General features: G+C 41.0%; 1 protein-coding gene across 3 annotated transcripts in view; it reads left to right on the top strand.

Annotated features, from left to right (window-relative positions):
* EPG5 (ectopic P-granules 5 autophagy tethering factor) overlaps positions 1-19412 on the top strand; it is a 134688-nt gene that overhangs the window by 2637 nt on the left and 112639 nt on the right. For 2 of the 3 annotated variants that reach the window (XM_017857824.1, XM_017857823.1), the window contains exons 2-7: positions 8946-9890; positions 11649-11892; positions 13063-13199; positions 14676-14783; positions 15685-15758; positions 17503-17608. In XM_017857824.1, the coding sequence (XP_017713313.1) occupies positions 8946-9890; positions 11649-11892; positions 13063-13199; positions 14676-14783; positions 15685-15758; positions 17503-17608 (1614 nt within the window). The remainder of the gene's footprint in view (positions 1-8945; positions 9891-11648; positions 11893-13062; positions 13200-14675; positions 14784-15684; positions 15759-17502; positions 17609-19412) is intronic. The other variant, XM_017857825.1, reaches the window with a different exon arrangement.

The raw sequence follows: 19412 nt of genomic DNA, 5'->3' as shown, positions 1-19412 counted from the left end.
TCAGGTTAAAGCCAGAAATCCTGACTCTCAATCCAGGAGCTTAATAGTTATTTCATATTTCATATGTCTTTTGTCTTTTCATAGATAGAATGTTGCAAATACTTTAAAAAGAGTCTGTTAAGGGGATTCCCTCGTAAGTTATTTTGTTTAAAACAGAATTTCTAAATTAAATAGTTAAAAATCTTAAGCTTTTAGATCCATCATGACAAACCAATTGATTATATTTTTTTATCCATCTTAGGCAACTTTCCTATACAAATATACGTTAATTTTTTTTGTTAAAGTTTATGAAGAGGCCTTTATTTCAGAGGCATTTTGTCAAATCAAAAATCCTTGACATCTACTTTTGCCCACACTCTAAATCTAATCATTCACTAAGTCTTGCCAATTGCATTTTCTAAATATTCTTTTGATTCTGTCCATTTCCTCTCCATCCTAACTACTGTGACCTTACTCCAAGGAGGACTGCTTCTAAACTGGCCTCTTTACATTCATTCTTGCTGCCCATTCTCTAAACTGAGCTGGATATGTATTTTTCAAAACAAAACTGATCATGTTACTCTCCTCAAAATCTTTCAAAGATTTCCCATCACTCAGAGGCTAGAGTCCAAAGCATAGACTAAGGGCTCTGTATGATCTTGGCTCTGTCTTCCTCCTCAGCCTCAGTTCTACCACCACTCCTACCATTCTCCCTTTTCTTTTTCTTTTTGAGACCGAGTCTCACTCTGTTGCCCAGGCTGGAGTGCAGTGGTGTGATCTTGGCTCACTGCAACCTCCGTTTCTTGGTTCAAGCAATTCTCCCGCCTCAGCCTCCTGAGTAGCTGGGATTATGGTGCCTGCCACCATGCCGGGCTAATTTTTGTATTTTTAGTAGACACGGGGTTTCACCACGTTGGCCAGACTCTTCTCAAACTCCTGGCCTCGGGTGATCTACCTGCCTCGGCCTCCCAAAGTTCTCTTTTGATTCTTAACCTTTATGTCCTTTATGTCCTTTCCTGCTTTAGGGCGTTTGCCCGTGTTGTTTCCTCTGACACCCCTTCCTGTCCCTCTTTACCTAGCCAACTACTCATATATGAGGTGTCAGCTAAACAGTACTTCAGCAGAGAAGCTTTCTCTCATCTCCCTGCTGTCACTGCCTCTCCAATAGCACTCTTCTGCCCTTTGTGGGCACTCATCTCATTTGTGGTTACTTTGTCAACATTTCTTTCTCCCTTAGATTTTGAACTCACTGAGGGAGGGACCTGTCTTGTTCTCAGTACCCTTCACAGCCTCTTTGTCACTTGATAATGTTCATTGAATGATGAAATAAATGCCAGTAATGAAGAATATTTCCAAGCATGGTCACTCAGAAGAATTTAATAAATTTCCTCTGACTAGTATGAGAAAACGGATGCAAAATGTCCATGACACCAGCAAAGCCCCTATCTTTGCCAATCTAGAAAGTTAATTCTTTTAGAATAAAACAATCTAGAAAGTTATTATTTTTTTTGGAGTAAATTGATGCACTTGTTAGTGCTGGTTATAGTTCAGTTATGGTTATAAAGTCCTGCATTAATGAAACCTTTACCATCTGCAGTATAATTTGGCAACTATTTTGGGAAGCACAAACTGGTTCAAAGTCTCAGTTCAGGAAGTGGATAGTGTCATGTGCTGTTGCCTTTGGACAGTTTAAGTGGCTTCTGGTTTTTACCCAGCAGCTGACCTACATTCCTCAATGTTAATCATCTGGTAGCTAACCTCTGCTGCTAGGTTATGGTTAGGCATGTGGTGCTTACCGCCTGATGCCTAAGAGATAGACCTAATAATATTTTCATTTCTTTAGTATCATTCTCTGCTATAAAATCCCCCAACTCTGAGCACCCTGACTTCATTAATCTTGATAAATTATAAGTTAAGTACAGTAGATTCTTAGATTTGGACTTACTCTGCAGAAGTAGTGCATTTTATAGTTTTTTTTTTTAAACAGTTAATATTAAATTCTGAATGCCAACAACTTTTTAATAGTGAGAGCATCCAGTAATTGCTAAGGACAGACAGATGTGTCCCAGAAGGTCACAGGAAAAACCTTTAAATCCCCATCCCCCTTGTGCCATGCCTAGATGATTGATTTCCACCTCTAGTCCCTTTCCACCAGGAGTGGTTATTGGTGTGAAGTTGGGGTTTTGTGCCTCCTAAAAGCCATTCATTTATTAAACAAATGCTCATTGATCACCAGTTATGTTCCAAAAACTATTCTAGGCTCTTGGGATGTAAAAGAGAAAAAAGCCCAAAGAACCTGACCTTAGTGGAGCTTAACATTCTAGAGGGAGAAGACAAAAAACAAGCAAGCTAAACAAACAAAAACCCATGAAGAAGAAAATATATCATGCTTTATAAGTGCTATGGAAAAAAAGAAAAAGAACAGGTTGAAGAGTTGGGGAGTACTGGTTAGAGGTTAGGATGGGTGGTCTGGATAGTTTGTTTTTTTTTTTTTTTGGGACAGAGTCTTACTCTTGTCACCCAGGCTAGAGTGCAGTGGCGCGATCTTGGCTGACTGTAACCTTTGCCTCCCAGGTTCAAGCAATTCTCCTGCCTTAGCCTCCTGAGTAGCTGGGATTACAGGCACCCACCACCACGCCTGGCTAATTTTTTTACTTTTAGTAAAGGTTTTGCCATGTTGGCCAGGCTGGTCTCGAACTCCTGACCTCAGGTGATCCGCCCACCTCGGCCTCCCATAGTGCTGGGATTATAGGCATGAGCCACCGTGCGCGGCCTGGCTAGTTCTTATTGAGGGTGACATTTAAGTAAAGACGTGAAAGGGAAGAGATAGTTCACTATGTGGATATTGGGGGAGAAGTGTTTCAGGCAGAGGGACTAGCAGTAGCATGCCAAACCTGTCCTAGGAACTGCAAGGAGGCAGTGTGGTTAGCGCGGAGTGAGTGAGGGGAAAACAGTAGGAGATGAAGTCAGAAAGGTAGCAGAGCCCAGTCATGTCGGGCCTTGCATGAGCTTTTACTCTGAGTGACATATGGAATCAACACAGGGTTTTGAGCAGAGGAATGACATGATTCTACTTGTGCTTTAAAGGATCACTGTGCCTGCTTTTTGGAGAATAGACTGTAAGGGGGCAAGGGTAGAAGCAGAGACTGGCTGAGACTATTGCAGTCACCCAGGCAAGAGGTAATGGTGGTTTGGGCCAGGATTGTCAGAGAGAAGGTGGTGAGGAGTGTTTGAAGTCTGAGAGCCAAGAGGGTTTGCTGAGGTTGGGATGTGGGATGTGAGAGAAAACAGTCAAGGAAGACCCTGAGAAGGAGAAAGCTGTGGGTGGAACAGGTTTTAGGGGGAAAATCAGGAGTTTGGTTTCAGATATGTTAATTTTGAAATAAACATGTAGTGATGCGGAGTAGGCTTGGACGTGTGAATCCAAGCCTACTCCATATCTCTACATGTTTTTTCAAGTGATGAATAGAAACTTCCCATTTATTTCCTAAAACTTAAAAAAAAAAACTTTAGTTTTAAACGATTACTTACTTTCTGATTCCTCATTGCTTAAAGTGTGTATGAGTGTACACATACACACACTCTCACACACTGTACAACCCAGAAATGAAATGCCCAGAATTCCATCTTCTGGAAATAACTGTTGATAATGGTTTGTTTTATTTTTCTTTAGGTTTTTTTTCCCATATACTCGCACTCCAGAGCATATTTACTGTAATGTATAGTTAAGTATGTTTTTCTGTGTTTATCAACTCTTTCTTTATAGTTGGTTATTGTTTCTCCATTTGAATGACTTTAAAATTGATTTTTTACCTGTATGTAACTTCTGTGGAGATTAAATATAAAGAAATAGATTTTTCTTAATCTGCCTGGCATTTTTAGTTGTAAGAAATATCTTTTGTTGGCATGATGGCACCAGCCTGTACTTTCAATTAGGAGGGAGGCTAGGCAGGAGGACTGTTTGAGCGCAGGAGTTCAGGGCTGCAGTGTGCTATCATTGTGCCTACAAATAGCCAGTGCACTCTAGCTTGGGCAACACAGTAAGATGGTGTCTCTGATTTGTTTTTTAAAAAAAGGAAATACCTTTTGCTTAAATTATGTTACGTGATACACATGGAATTGATATACACAGAGTTGTTTGAATTTTATTTTGTGATCTATAATGATTATTATATGTACATTATGTCTTCCTTCTGTGTCTTTATTTATTTATTTTTATAAAGGTAGAGATGGGATCTCCCTGTGTTGCCCAGGCTGGTCTCAAACTCTTGGGCTCAAGGGATCCTCCTGCTTTGGCCTCCCAAAGTGCTGGGATTACAGGTGTGAGCCACTGCACCTGACTTTTATTTATTTTTAACTGAAGTAGGTAGTTGAAGGCAGTTGCTCTTGTTGCCCAGGCTGGAGTGCAGTGGCACGATCTCAGCTCACTGCAACCTCCACCTCCCAGGTTCAAGTGATTCTCCTGCCGCAGCCCTCCAAGTAGCTGGATTTATAGGCACCTACCACTGTGCCCAGCTAATTTTTTATATTTGGTAAAGATGGGGCTTCACCATGTTGGTCAGGTTGGTCTCAAACTCCTCACCTCAGGTAATCCACCCACCTTGGCCTCCCAAAGTGCTGGTATTACAGGCATGAGCCACCACACCTGGCCATATTTATTTATTTAGCGACAGAGTCTCACTGTGTTGCCCAGACTGGAGTGCAGTGGTGTGATCTTGGCTCACTGCATCCTCCGCCTCCCAGGTTCAAGTGATTCTCCTGCCTCAGCTTCCTGAGTAGCTGGGACTACAGGCGCCTGCCACCACGCCTGGCTAATTTTTTTGTATTTTTAGTAGAGACAGGGTTTCACTATATTGGCCAGGATGGTCTTGATCTCCTGACCTTGTGATCTGCCTGCCTTGGCCTCCCAAAGTACCGAGATTACAGGTGTGAGCTGTCCATGCCTGGCCCCTGTTTATGTATTTTTTGAGACAGAGTCTCACTGTGTCATCCAGGCTGGAATGCAGTGGCTCGATCTTGCCTCACTGCAACCTCCACCTACCGGGTTCAAGCAATTCTCCTGCCTCAGCCTCCCAAGTAGCTGGGTTTACATGCGCCAGCCACCATGCCTGGCTAATTTTGTAACTGCCCAAGGGGTTCACCTTGCCCACTGCCTAGACAGAGCTGATTCATCAAGACAGGGGAACTGCAATAGAGAAAGAGTAATTCACACAGAACCAGCTGTGTGGGAGACTGGAATTTTATTATTACTCAAATCAGTCTCCCCAGCATCTGGGGAGGAGAGTTTTTAAGGATAACTTGGTGGGTGGGGGGAAGCCAGTGAGCCAGGAGTGCTAATTCGTCAGAGATGAAATCACAGGGAGTTGGAGGTGTCTTCTTGTGCTGAGTCAGTCCCTGGATTGGGGCCACAAGATCAGATGAGCCAGTTTATTGATCAGCTGGTGCCAGACCACGCGTGAGCTTGATGGTACTTGCAGCACCAAAGTTTGTAATTTTGATGAAGTCCAACTGATCTTTTTCTTTTGTTGCTTGTGCTTTTGGTGTCATATCTAAGAAGGCTTTGCCTACCCAAGGTTATAAAGATTTTTTTGTTTTCTTCTAACAGTTTAAAAGTTTTACCTCTCACATTAGGTATATGATCCTTTTTGCATTAATTTATGTATATGATATAAGGTAGGGATCCAGTTTATTCTTTCACTTGAGGATATCCAGTTGTTCTAGCTCCATTTGTTCAAATTTCCCCGTTGAATTGTTTTGACATTCTTGTCAAAATCAATTTGCCATATATGTAAGGTTTTATTTCTGGATTCTCAGTTCTGTTCCTTTCATCTATTTGTCTGTCCATGTGCCAATACTGTCTTTATTACTATAGCTTTGTAGTAGGTTTTGAAATTGCCAAGTGCAAGTTCTCCAACTTTGTTCTTTTTCAAGATTTTCTGTCTGTTGTGGGTCACTTGCATTTCTGTATGCAATTTAAATATCAGTTTGACAATTTCTGCAAAAAAAGGTAGCTAGGATTTTGCAAGGGATTATGTAGAGTTTGTAGGTCCATTTGAGGAATATTTTCATCTTAACCATATTGTAAAAGACATAGAATGTCTTTCCATTTAAAGAAATTAAATTCCATTTAATTTCTTTCAATAATGTTTTATAAGTTTCAGAGTACAAGTATTATGCTTTTTTTCTCTCGGTTTATCCCTAAATACTTTGTTCTTTTTATGCTATTGTAAATGAAATTGTTTTACTAATTTCATTTTCTGATTGTCAACTCACTAAAATTTGGCCTCTGCCACACTGACCTTGCCTCAGCCTAGACTAGTAGAGTATAGGGATCATAAAGTCAAGTGCTTGCAGGAGCCAGGTATATAACCTGGAGGAGTGAAGCAGGCTGAGTGGGACAATGGTCACTGGGTCAGGCTGTGCCTGGTTTCGAGGGGACAGCTGCTCTCGAGTTCTAGTTGATGGTTGCTGTGAGGTTGTGATGGTTCGGCGTTGCCACATCTTATGATTTTCCAAGAAAAACTAGAAATCTGGATTTTTGTGTGAGAAATCCTAATTTGCAAGTTAGCAACTAAGCAGACACATACACACATACATACACAATATAGGCCAAGCAAATCATATGTATTTTTAAGGATGATGTTTAAGGATGATGTTTAAGGATGATGTTTAAGGATGATGTTTAAGGATGATGCCAGTGAACAAAGTGAGAGTGAAATGTTTGATGTACCACTCACCTCCTTAGCTGTAAGCAATGAGGAGTCCCTGATGTGTCCACTAACATTTCTCTTGCTGTGGTCACCATCTTCCCTCTTAATTTTTTCTTTCTGACTTCTCTGTCTGAGAACCCTGTTTATTACAGCAAGTTTGCTAAACATCATTGCAGCATAGTTTGGGCTTGCTTTTTTTATTAACACTTACATAATGTTTTTCTGTTATTCGTGATTTTAGGCAGTTTAATAAACTAGTTTGTATGAGATGTGCATTGGGTGCCTGACTTCTGGATCTAATGTCCACGGTTCACAGTGGGGAGCGAAGTTATTTGGAGGGGCGTTTTGCTTCTTGAATCATTACCATTTGTAAATATTTGGCAGTCAGGTTCATTTCAACAAGCTGACCTCAAATTCCATGTCAAAAACATTCATCTTTTCTTTAATATATAAAGGCCCCACTTTTTTGGCTGTTAGTCTGCTGGACATTCAGAGCAGAATAATCCAAAATAACCAAGAGCTTGTATAACTCATGTTTGCCTGCCTTAAAATTTCTTTGTGAAAGGAAGTATTTGAGTGATTTCAATGAGGTTTTTAGTCTGTTTGAATGAAACAACTTTATTTAAATGTCATTTAAATAATTTTTTCTTCCTTATTCAGCCTAACTTCCTATATTATCTAGTTTGTGTATTAATGCCTGAAGGTTTTTTTGAAACCATACATTTATTTTTAATGAATAACTTTTTTATGATGATGGAGATAATTTTGTACTTAATGAAAAGTTACAAATATAATACAGAGACTTCCCATGTACCCTTCACCTAGCATCCTCTTGTGTCATCATCTTATATAACTGTACATTCTATGGCATGGAACAATGATTAAAACTAAGAAATTGGCTGGGTGCGGTGGCTCACGCCTGTAATCCCAGCACTTTGGGAGGCCGAGGTGGGCGGATCACGAGGTCAGGAGGTTGGCTAACATGGTGAAACCCCGTCTTTACTAAAAAATACAAAAAATTAGCCGGGCGCCTGTAGTCCCAGCTACTCGGGAAGCCAAGGCAGGAGAATTGCTTGAACCAGGGAAGCGGAGGTTGCGGTGAGCCGAGATTGCGCCACTGTACTCCAGCCTGGGTGACAGAGCAAGATTCCGTCTCAAAAAAGAAAAAAACAGACAAAAAACCCACGGACTTAATGTTGGTGCAATATTAAGATGTAGAACTTATTTGGACTTCACCAGTTTTTCCATTCATGTCCTTTTTCTAATCCAGGTCCCACAATACACTTTAGTTGTCAGGTCTCTGTAGTTCCCTCCATCTCTACCAGTTTCTCAGTCTTGTGTTTCATGACCACATTCCTTCAGTTGTTTTGTAGACTGCCTCTTAGTTTGGGTTTTTGTCTGATGTTTTCCCATGATTAGATTGAGGTTACACATTATTGGGAATATCCTATTGGGGTATCCGATGTCAGTATTACTGGTGACGTAACCTTGATCACTTGGTTAAAGCGTTATCTTCCAGGATTCTCCACTGAAACTTACTATTTTCCTGTTTGTCGTTATTAAACATTTGGGAGGAGATACTTTGAGACTATGCAGATACTCTGTTTCTCTTAAACTCTTCACTCACTCACTTTAGCATCCATGGGTAGATCTTACCTGTGACAGTTAACCATGGTGTTCTTATGGAAAATTTTCTGTTTTTCTCATTCCTTCTGTTAATTCTATTAATCGGAATTCTCCTGTGTGGAAGAATTGTCACTTCTTACCCATTTTATTTACATATTTATTCATTCAGGTAATATGTCAGTATGGGCTCCTGGATGTTTATTTTATTCCAGTACTACAATTGTCCTGTTGCTCAAGTTGTTCTGTCCTTTTCTCCCTGAGTTTTGAGTGAATTTGTTTGTCAAGGTGAAGACAAACCTGTTGTGGCTGAAGATACGTAGAGACTGATCTATTTCACTTAACCTCTGGCAAAGTGGTGTACAATCTAATTAACTTTCCCCTTCTATTTTTTGAATCAGAATTTGCTGCTTACTGTGATGTCTTTTCTCTTACGATCGGACTAGTGAATCTCCAGATTTAACACACTCAATATGGATAATACGAAATATGAAACACATTGCTGATAAAGTGAAGTTAGGTTTCATTTGTTTAATGATGAAATTTAGATTTTATGTGCAGCTTTAAAATTCCTCCTGCTGAAACCATCAATTATTGTGATAAATTATTTCACATTATGTATGTTGTTTTTAGGAAAAGAAGAAATATGAAACCCTTCAGAGGGAAGAGTCCAATGAAGTCTCCCTTCCAAAAACCTCCAGAGAGCAGGAAATCCCTTCTCTAGCCTGTGAATTCAAAGGAGACCATCTGAAGGTGGTAACCGATTCCCAGCTCCAGGATGATGCCAGTGGACAAAATGAGAGTGAAATGTTTGATATACCACTCACCTCCTTAACTATAAGCAATGAAGAATCCCTGACGTGTAACACACAGCCCCCAAAGGAAGGGGGAGAGGCCACACCCTGTGTGGGGGACAGTGCAGTCACGCCAAAGGTCCAGCCTGGAGACAGTGTTGGAACTATAGTAGAAACCCCCAAGAACTTCACAGAGGTAGAGGAAAATACGTCAGTACAAGGTGGACTTTCAGAAAGTGCACCCCAATCTAATTTTTCTTATACTCAGCCAGAAATGGAAAATATACAAGTCAGAGAAACTCAGAATAGTAAAGAAGACAAAGAAGGCCTGGTTTGTTCTTCAGAGGTGCCACAGAATGTTGGCTTGCAGAGTTCTTGCGAAGCCAAACATGTTTTTCAGACACCTAGAGTGAGGAAACTGTATCCCCAGTTGCCAGCTGAAATTGCCAGAGAAGCACCAGCTTTGGTGGCAGTGAAACCCTTGCTTCGTAGTGAGCGACTCTACCCAGAACTCCCATCTCAACCAGAACTAGTACCATTTACTAAAGAACAGCTAAAAATCTTGGAGCCTGGTTCATGGCTGGAAAATGTTGAGTCATATTTAGAAGAATTTGACAGCATGGCTCATCAAGACAGGCATGAATTTTATGAGTTGCTTTTGAACTACTCACGATGTAGGAAGCAACTGCTGCTGGCCGAAGCTGAGCTGCTTACTCTGACATCTGATTGCCAGAATGCTAAAAGTCGGCTGTGGCAGTTTAAGGAGGAACAAATGTCTGTACAGGTATTTTGATCAGACGCCTGGGAAATTTGCAGCAGAGCTGCATTCCTGGGATGCAGTCCAGGTCTGGAGTCTGTTCCTTACACCCACACTGACCCTGCCTCAGCCTAGAGTAGCGGAGTGCGGGAATCACAAAGTCAAATGCCTGCAGGAGCCAGATGTATAACCTGGAGGAGTGAAGCAGGCTGAGTGGGACAACGGTCACTGGGTCAGCCTGTGCCTGGTGTAGGGGGGACAGCCGCTCTTGAGTTCTGGTTGATGGTTTTTGTGAGATTGTGATGGTTCAGCATTGCCACATCTTATGATTTTCCAAGAAAAACTAGAAATCTAGATTTTTGTGTGAGGAATCCTAATTTGCAAATGTTAGCAACTAATCAGACACATAACACACACAGTGTAGGCCAAGCAAATCAGTCTCCAGCTGAAATTCAGCCCATGGGTCATTAGTTTGTGACCTTGGGCATAATGCTACCAACATCTAATGGGCAGAGAGTGTCAAGGTTGAGAAGAAGGGATGAGGAAACTGAAGGTATTATGATCACTTTGGCCTCCATAGGGTTGTATCTGATGGTCTTCCCCATTGAGTGTGGATGAGGAATCTGAAGGTAGTAACCGATTCCTAGCTCCAGGATTATGCCAGTGGACAAAATGAGAGTGAAACTCACCTTCTTAACTATAGGCAATGGAGAGTCCCTGATGTGTAAAACAGAGGCCCCAAAGAAAGGGGAAGATGACCTCTCAGGGTTGAGAGGGGATGGGGAAAACCATCAGATGCAACCCTATGGAGGCCAAAGTGATCATAAGCCATTTCATAGTGGCATAGGAGAGATGGCAAGGAAGAAGAGGTTACTCTTGACTAGTTTAGCAGTGAAGGGAAGCTGGAGGAGATACTGGAGAGAAACATGATTCCCTTATCCCTAATCCTCATTCATTGGCAGGCCTGTATATCTCTGTAGATAGGAAGGAGGGAAACATTTGGAAATACTGCATTGAAGAAGAGAGGATAGAATCAAGAACACAGCTGGTGGAGTGTGTATTCTCTTGAGTAGAACTACAAAGAATGATGAGGGTAGATCCAGAGATGTTTTAAGGTATCTTGAAGTTTAGGGGATATCACATTGGCTTCATGTTCATAAAATAGAAGGTAAGATCATCAATCATGAGAGTCTTAGGGACAAGTTCTGTTATTTTCTTGCAGCTTTCACTGCTGACTACTACTTTTTTTTTTTTTGAAATAGAGTCTAGCTCTGTTGCCCAGGCTGGAGTGCAGTGGCGCAATCTTGGCTCACTGCAACCTCCGCCTCCCAGGTTCAAGCAATTCTCCTGCCTCAGCCTCCTGAGTAGCTAGGATTATAGTGCCACCACCATGCTCAGCTAATTTTTGTGTTTTTAGTAGAGATGGGGTTTCACTGTGTTGGCCAGGCTGGTCTTGAACTCCTGACTTCATGATCCACCTGCCTCAGCCTCCCAAAGTGCTGGGATTACAAGCCTGAGCCACCGCGCCTGGCCCACTGCTGACTACTTGTTAGAGTTACTCTTCCCTTCTCTGAACTTGCGATGAATTTGTGATTGGCTTTATGTTCCTTTGCACCTGATCATATATTTGCTGGTAACGTTCTCTACACAGTAATACATCTCCTCACCATGATTAGAAGCTCTTTGAAGATGGTGCTGAAGCCTATGTATCTTATATTTGCTGCCTGCTTACTTCAAATGGAAAGAGTAACTGGTTTCATATTGTACCTTTTTGTCCTCTGTTAGGGTATCTGTGCAGATCAAGTGAAGGTTTCCAGCTATCATCGCTACCAAAGAGTAGAAATGAATGAAAATGCACTGATGGAGCTAAAGAAGCTATTTGATGCCAAAGCTGAACACCTCCACCAGACCCTGGCCCTTCATTCTTATACTTCTGTGCTCTCAAGGTTGCAAGTGGAGTCTTACATCTATGCATTGCTCAGTAGTTCAGCTGTTCTGAGATCTTTAGTAATTCACCAGCAAGGCCAAGGTGTGTAAGTAATGAAGCTCTCACTCTTTCTTGCATTTTGAAATAAATAAAAAATTGAGGGCTATAGTCTGGTTGAATTGACTGTGTAGTAATTGGTCTTACAAGATACCATTTGTGCTTGCAGTTTTACCAGGCCTCCCCAAGTGTAGGATTGAGATCTGCATTAATGACATTTTTTGGGAGCATTACCAGGTCTCCTTTCTCCGTGACTGTCTTTCTCTGCTTCTGTAGGATGCCAAAAAGCTCACTATCTATCATTAATGTCCTTTGCTGTCCTAGTTAATGTGCTTGTTACCAAGTTGAGTCCAAATATAGTTTTTGATTATAAAAGTAATCATCGGAATACTTCTTCACCCTTTATCTCTTGTGGTTTGTTTGGGCTGCTTTGTTTGTAGGACTGTTTTGTTTAATTTTCCAACGGAGGATTAATAATGTTCTGAATTTTTCATCTTATTTTGGATTTTAAGAAATTAGTCTTTATGACATGAATATTAAGTATGCTTATTGAATTATGCAATTTTATTTCTGGGGATACATTAGGATACTTTAAAGTAAAAGTCCCCCTCCACTATTTTCTTAACTAATCAAATAACTGGGGGTAGATCAGAGATGTACTGATTTTCAAATAAAAAATAGTGGATTATGGCCAGGTGCGGTGGCTCACACCTGTAATCCCAGCAATTTGGGAAGCTGAGGTGGGCGGATCACTTGAGGTCAGGCGTTGAAGACCAGCCTGGCCAACATGATGAAACCCCTTCTTTACTAAAAATACAAAAACTAGCTGGGCGTGGTGGCGGGCACCAGTAGTCTCAGCTACTCAAGAGACTGAGGCAGGAGAATGGCATGAATGCGGGAGGCGGAGGTTGCAGTGAGTCAAGATCGCACCACTGCACTCCAGTCTGGGCGACAGACTGAGACTTTCTCAAAAAAAAAAAAAAAAAAGGAATTATGATGAGGTTGGTTTTCCGTTATTTTGAAATACTTCAAAGTTAAACACATTTTGGCTTGTCTGTTTATAAAATTTAAATATTTTTATGTAACTTTTCTCCTTTTTTTATCTGCACTAAATATTTTAAAGATTTTTTATTGTTGTTGGTTTAAGTGAAGACACTAAAAATTCCCCCCAAAACACCATTTATGAGAGACTCATTTAATTTCTCTCATTTACAGTGTCTAAGCAGACAGAAAGCATTCCCTCCGATCTGTGTCAACTAAAGGAATGCATTAGTGTCTTATTCATGTTCACCAGGAGAGTTAATGAAGATACTCAGTTTCATGATGATATTCTTCTCTGGCTGCAGAAATTGGTAAGGGTACAAAATAGACACTGTAGTTTTTGTTTTATTTCTCTCATAATTTAGGAATTATCTGTTATTTCATTACATTTGGTCTTCAACAACTTTTTCAGCTAATTTATTTTATGAGTTTATTAATGAGTTTTCTTTGATCATGATACGTGGTAATAAGTTATCTAGTGCGTTATTAAGCACAAAGTATGTTTCTCTCTGATAAAGATTATGCTGAATGAACACTGGACTTCAACTTTGAAAGAAATGAAAATGCAGGAAGTATGCTAAATTGAAGACTAGATGTATATTCAGAATATAGGTACAGGTTGAGTGTTCCTAATTCAGAAATCTGAAACGATCCAGAATTCCAAACTTTTTGAGTGCTGATATGATGCCACAAGTGGAAAATTCCACACCTAAGTACTTAATAGAAACTTTGCCTCATGTACAGAATTACAAAAAATTTTGTATAGACCAACCTTCAGGCTCTGTATAAGGTGTATATGAAACAAATGAATATTGTGTTTAGACTTACGTTTCAGCCCCAAATGTATTAGATGTATTAGTCCTTTTTCACACTGCTGATAAAGACATATCTGAGACTGGGAAGAAAAGGAGGTTTAGTTTGACTTACAGTTCCATATGGCTGAGGAGGTCTCAGAATCATGGCAGAGAGCAAAAGGCACTTCGTACACGGTGGTGGCAAGAGAGAATGAGGAAGAAGCAAAAGCAGAAACCCTTGATAAACCCATCAGATCTTGTGAGACTTATTCACTATCATGAGAATAGCACGGGAAAGACCGGCCCCCATGATTCAGTTACCTCCCACTGGGTCTCTCCTGCAACAAAGAAGAAGAATATTCTATCTTCTGGGAGATAGAATTCAAGTTGATATTTGGGTGGGGACACAGCCAAACCATATCACCAAGATATCTTACATTTATGCAAATATTCCAGAATCCAAAAATGTCTGAAATCTGAAATGCTTCTGGTCTTGTGCATTTTAGATAAGGTATGGATCAAAAAATTTTCTATATCTCATTCTTTCTGTCTTGTGATATTTAATGTCATGTTTAAAACAGTTTCTTTTAAGAGAAAGAAGAAAGGTATAAGGATTTGAAAAACTTAAGAAAGATGTTAGGTGTATTATAAGAAGAGGGGTATTTGTTTATTGGTTATGTTTATAGATTAAACTACTTGACTTATATTTATTCACTTGTGGCCAGTAACATTAGTGACTTGTAATTTGCCAGAGAAGAAAAAACTAGATTTGTAGAGAATCTGCTTGTGATTTTATCATGGTACTCATAGATTCATAGGCCTCTGGTGTGCCTCTGTGGTAGAAACTAAGCCAGTGAATAGTATGTCTTGTGTCTGGTTACTCTTTTGAAAGATTGCATGTATTGAAGCATTGGATAAATGACTTTACTAGACCCCTAGATAAATTATTCCTTTTTTAAAAAATAGTGAGATCATATGACCTTTATTGTTTAGGTGTCCGTGTTACAAAGAGTTGGCTGTCCTGGAGATCACCTCTTCCTTCTAAACCATATTCTTCGATGCCCCGCTGGTGTTAGTAAATGGGCTGTTCCTTTCATCCAGGTATGATGAATGGTCACCTCATTCTGAGGGGTTGGGGGAGAGGTTTTATTAGACATTTTTCCTAAAGAAATTGCTGGAAAAAAAAAGACTATTTAAAAAATAGTAATATTTAAAATAAAAATCTTAAAATATATCCAGTATACATTTATAAAAGTTCTTAGGCTGAAACTTGTTGGGCCACCCATAACTGTTAGAACTGTACTAAGTTTGCTTGTGGTCTGGCTGGGTAGGTTCAGTCATATTTAACTCTACACAATTTCTGTGCAGGAAGGCTCACCAGGACTTTTTTCCTGTGGTACTCAATACAGCTTCCTAAGTCAATCTGTCTCACACCACAGTTGGTACAGGTCAAACAGAAGCCACTACATCTCAAAGTTCTTTAATACTAGCAGAGATCTTAGGTCTGTGGGATCAACTCTTGTATACTTAGGAGTTGACTATGTGGTTTTTAGATTCTCCTCTCTGCTGTTGCCTTTAGGTCGTTTAGTTACTCATAGCAACCACTTAGAATGGGCAGGAGCCAAAATGTTTGCCAAGTTCAGCTTCTCCACATCTCCTTTTCTTTAGCATTTCTGGTGGCAAGAAGTCTGAATCTTATTAGGTAGAAGGAGGATTTTTTGTTTTTGTTTTGTCTCTCTTTGGATTAAAGTAGCAGTAGTGTCCTTCATCCCATATTGTTACAGATAATTGATGGAGACTGCTCAGCTACCTCTACTCTTTGAGTACAGCTGACTCAGTGCCACCAGGTAACCCATGGGTTGTGCTTTACTCTTGTGTGTTAGGTACCAGTTTCACCTTTGTTCTCTTAACAGCAACTTTGGTCAGAACGCTTGTGAACCAAGATTATGGACACTTGGGTTATTTGTTTTCTACAGTACGCTTTTTGCTTTTCTGATTTCAGATCAAAGTGTTGCATAACCCATCAGGGGTGTTTCATTTTATGCAGTCCCTTGCCCTGCTGATGTCTCCTGTCAAGTAAGTGTGGAAGAGCTTTGTGAAGTAGAGATTGAAATGCTTCTTTCTTCTAAAGGTTTGGCTCCTGAAACTGCCTAGATCCACAGAAGAACAGCTAAGGGAAGTGTAGGCATTCTAGAATTTAACATTGCAGATTTTCTTTGGGTTTGATTCTTGTTTCAAAGTGACTCTTCAACTGCTTATATATAAGCAACTATTTTTATGGGATCCCTATTTTAGTGGGTTTGCCCCTCTTGTCATATATGCTATTGTGAAAGGTGCTACAGACAAAAAAGGTGATCTGTTTCTTGGAAGAAGAGATTTAATGCCAGAAGAGAAATAGCACAGAGAGATTTAAGTGCTAAATTGTGAAGCTATGTAATAGAAATGAAGAGAACAAAGAGTTGAATGGAGTAGTCAGAGAGGGTTTCATGGTAAATGAGCTGTGTTTGAAGAATGGATTGGACTGGGCATGGTGGCTCACACCTGTAATCCCAGTACTTTGGGAGGCCAAGGCAGATGGATCACCTGTGGGCAGGAGTTTGCGACCAGCTTGGCCAACATGGTGAAACTCCGTCTCTACTAAAAATACAAAAATTAGGCAGGCATGGTGGTGTAATCACCTGTAATCCCAGCTACTTGGGAGGCTGAGGCAGGAGAATCGTTTGAACCTGGGAGGCGGAGATTGCAGTGAGCCGAGATCATGCCACTGCACTCCAGCCTGGGTGATAGAGCGAAACTCCATCTGAAAAAAAAAAAAAGAATGGATTGGATTTCAGAAGGAGAACGGGACAATGGAGAACATGTAGGTGGGAGAACAGTGTGAGCAAAGGCCCCAACACAGGTTAGGATAGCTGTGCAGAGCACAGGTAGATCAGTGTGGCTGAAGCAAAGGTGTGTGCGGGAGCTGGTAATAAAGGTGAAGAACTCAGGTGGGTTGGATTATAGAAGTCCTTGAAATTAAATGAGGAATTTAGATTTGATGATTCCTCTCCCTTACTGCCTTGGATACAAGGGCCTGCTCCTGCACGTGGTAGATAATGATTTGACTCACAAGTGTTTTTGCATTGATATCTATGTTTTGGCCCTAAACAAGCCTCTCCATTACCTTTTTTCTGTTTTTTTGAGATGGAGTCTCTCTCTTTCGCCAGGCTGGAGTGCAGTGGAACGATCTCAGCTCACTGCAACCTCTGCCTCCTGGGTTCAAGAGATTCTCCTGCCTCAGCCTCCTGAGTAGCTGGGACTACAGGCATGTGCCACCACACCCAGCTAATTTTATATTTTAGTAGAGACGAGGTTTACCATGTTGGCCAGGATGGTCTTGATCTCTTGACCTCATGATCCACCCACCTCAGCCTCCCAAAGTGCTGTAATTACAGGTGCGAGCCACCGTGCCCAGCCTTCATTACTCTTTTTTATTCAGTAAGTCATAGTTGCTAAAATAGTTTCCCTGGCAAGACTCTGCGAGCCTGGTTTGAGTTAAGGTCTGCAGCATATGTATTGAGGTCCTGCATCATGCAGGGAGCTGTGCTAGTATAGCTGCTTTCTGCAATTACTCATCATTACTAATTCAGAATGGTTGCATTTGCCACCAAAATTAGTGCAGTTTTAGTAGCCTTAGTTTTTGGCCAGTTCATATTCACTAATTTAAATCATTTGAAGATTGGGTTGATGTGTGGCTCTTCTTCAGGGTGAGTAGATAATCCAGAATGCACTCACATAGGCCTTCATCTAAGTGATGAGAGTGACTATTCTTGTCCTTTAGAAATCGAGCTGAGTTTATGTGCCACATGAAGCCCAGCGAGCGGAAGCCATCCTCCTCAGGGCCTGGGTCTGGAACCTGGACGCTAGTAGACGAAGGAGGAGAAGAGGTAACTTATCATGTCTGCATTATTTTGATGAATCATTGTGCACTCTTCTTATGCACCAGGTGTTGTTCTAAGCACTTTTCACATCATATCTCATTTAATTCTCCCAGCAACCCCATGAGGTAAAGACTTATGATTCCTATTTTATAGATGAGGAAACTGAGGTGCAGGGGTGTGAAGTACCTTCTCTCAAACCATAGGGTCATTAAATGCGGAGCCTTTAGAGCCTGTGCTTTGAGCCAGTGTGCTGTGTTGCACCCCTTCTCTAGAATATCATTCTGTTCAGCTTGGAGAATTTGGCACTTGGAAATTAAAGTCATATTACATACGATGTATATTAGGAGTTTCTTTATGTAGTAACAAATTTCTGGGGTTGGAGCCTCACCTACAGATGGTGAATCTGAGTAATAAAGGGCTGGAGCTTAGCAAGGTTTTCCCTTAACTCATAAACTTCTTATCCAGAAATTCTCATTTGAAAGGTAGAAGATGGTTTTCCATTTTTGGTGATAATTTAATGATCGAAATTCAGCTTCTCAAGATCACCCTTGTTAATTTTCCTTTCTACTGTACCCATCGTGAGTATATTTGTAAGCAGTTTTGTTCTGCCGCTAATTGTCAGTTCTAGTCCTTTGTTTTGTTCTGAATCTTGATTTGATATTCTTGTCTAGGATGTTCAGTGACCGATTTATTATAATCCCTCTCTTAAAAGGAGGTGAGGCCAGGCACGGTGGCTCACACCTGTAATCCCAGCACTTTGGGAGGCTGAGGCAGGTGGATCACGAGGTCAGAAGATCGAGACCATCCTGGCTGACATGGTGAAACCTCATCTCTACTAAAAATACAAAAAGTCAGGCGTGGTGGCGGGCACCTGTAGTCCCAGCTACTTGGGAGGCTGAGGCAGGAGAATGGTGTGAACCCGGGAGGGGAAGCTTGTAGTGAGCCGAAATTGCACCACTGGGCTGCGCCCAGCCTGGGCGACAGAGCAAGACTGTCTCAAAAAAAAAAAAAAGGAGATGAAAGTGTTCAGCCAACAGTTTTCAGAATGACAGCTATGGCAGCTGTGGGATCGTGTCTGTGTGTTTCCCAGAGTGCTCATTCAGAAATGGGGAGCCCCCTTCACAGTCGTTTTTCTCTTCCTGAGACTTGCAGGAGGAGGTGGTCAGGTGGTGGTAAATGACGTGGACGTGCACGCGTCTTTGCTAGAAACTGAGGAATCATTCTGAAGCAAGCTTCTCAGGAACCAGTACAGATTTTAAAGATTGCAGTGGAGCAGTATGTTTTTTTTAGAGTGGTCTTTCTTGGGGGAGAAATCTTTTCTTCTGGTAGGTTTCCTGCATTTAGTCCCAGACAGATAATGATTAAGGAGCATTATAATTACTTGTAATGATTAGGCATTGTAAATACTTCCAGTCAAAATATTTGATTAATTATCTCACCCTGCATTGGTGCCTGGCTCCAGTTTAGCACTCCCTAAACATTCAGTGAATTCAAGAACTGGGGAGTAGATGAGAAAGGTGGGAGTGCCATTGCCTCAGAAAAGGCTGTGGGGAGGAAGGCACTCTGAATTATCCACATCGTGGTTTCTTGATACTAGCTGTATACTAGAATCACCTGGGCAACTTGCAAACCTTGCCCAGGCTCACACCCAGACATCCAAATAGTTAAAAGCCTACCTGGTGATTAAATGTACAGCTGAGTTGAGAATAGCTAAGTTGAGAACTGCTTTAAGTAGAGTTTCTGAAACGCTTGTTTGTTAGACATTTTAGACACATAATAAGACTGTAAAAATTGAGTGGCTTAAGGAAAT

Source organism: Rhinopithecus bieti, unplaced genomic scaffold (genome assembly GCF_001698545.2).
Source record: "Rhinopithecus bieti isolate Rb0 unplaced genomic scaffold, ASM169854v2 scaffold_42084, whole genome shotgun sequence".
Taxonomy (NCBI): domain Eukaryota; kingdom Metazoa; phylum Chordata; class Mammalia; order Primates; family Cercopithecidae; genus Rhinopithecus; species Rhinopithecus bieti.
This window is presented reverse-complemented; position numbering and strand designations above follow the sequence as displayed.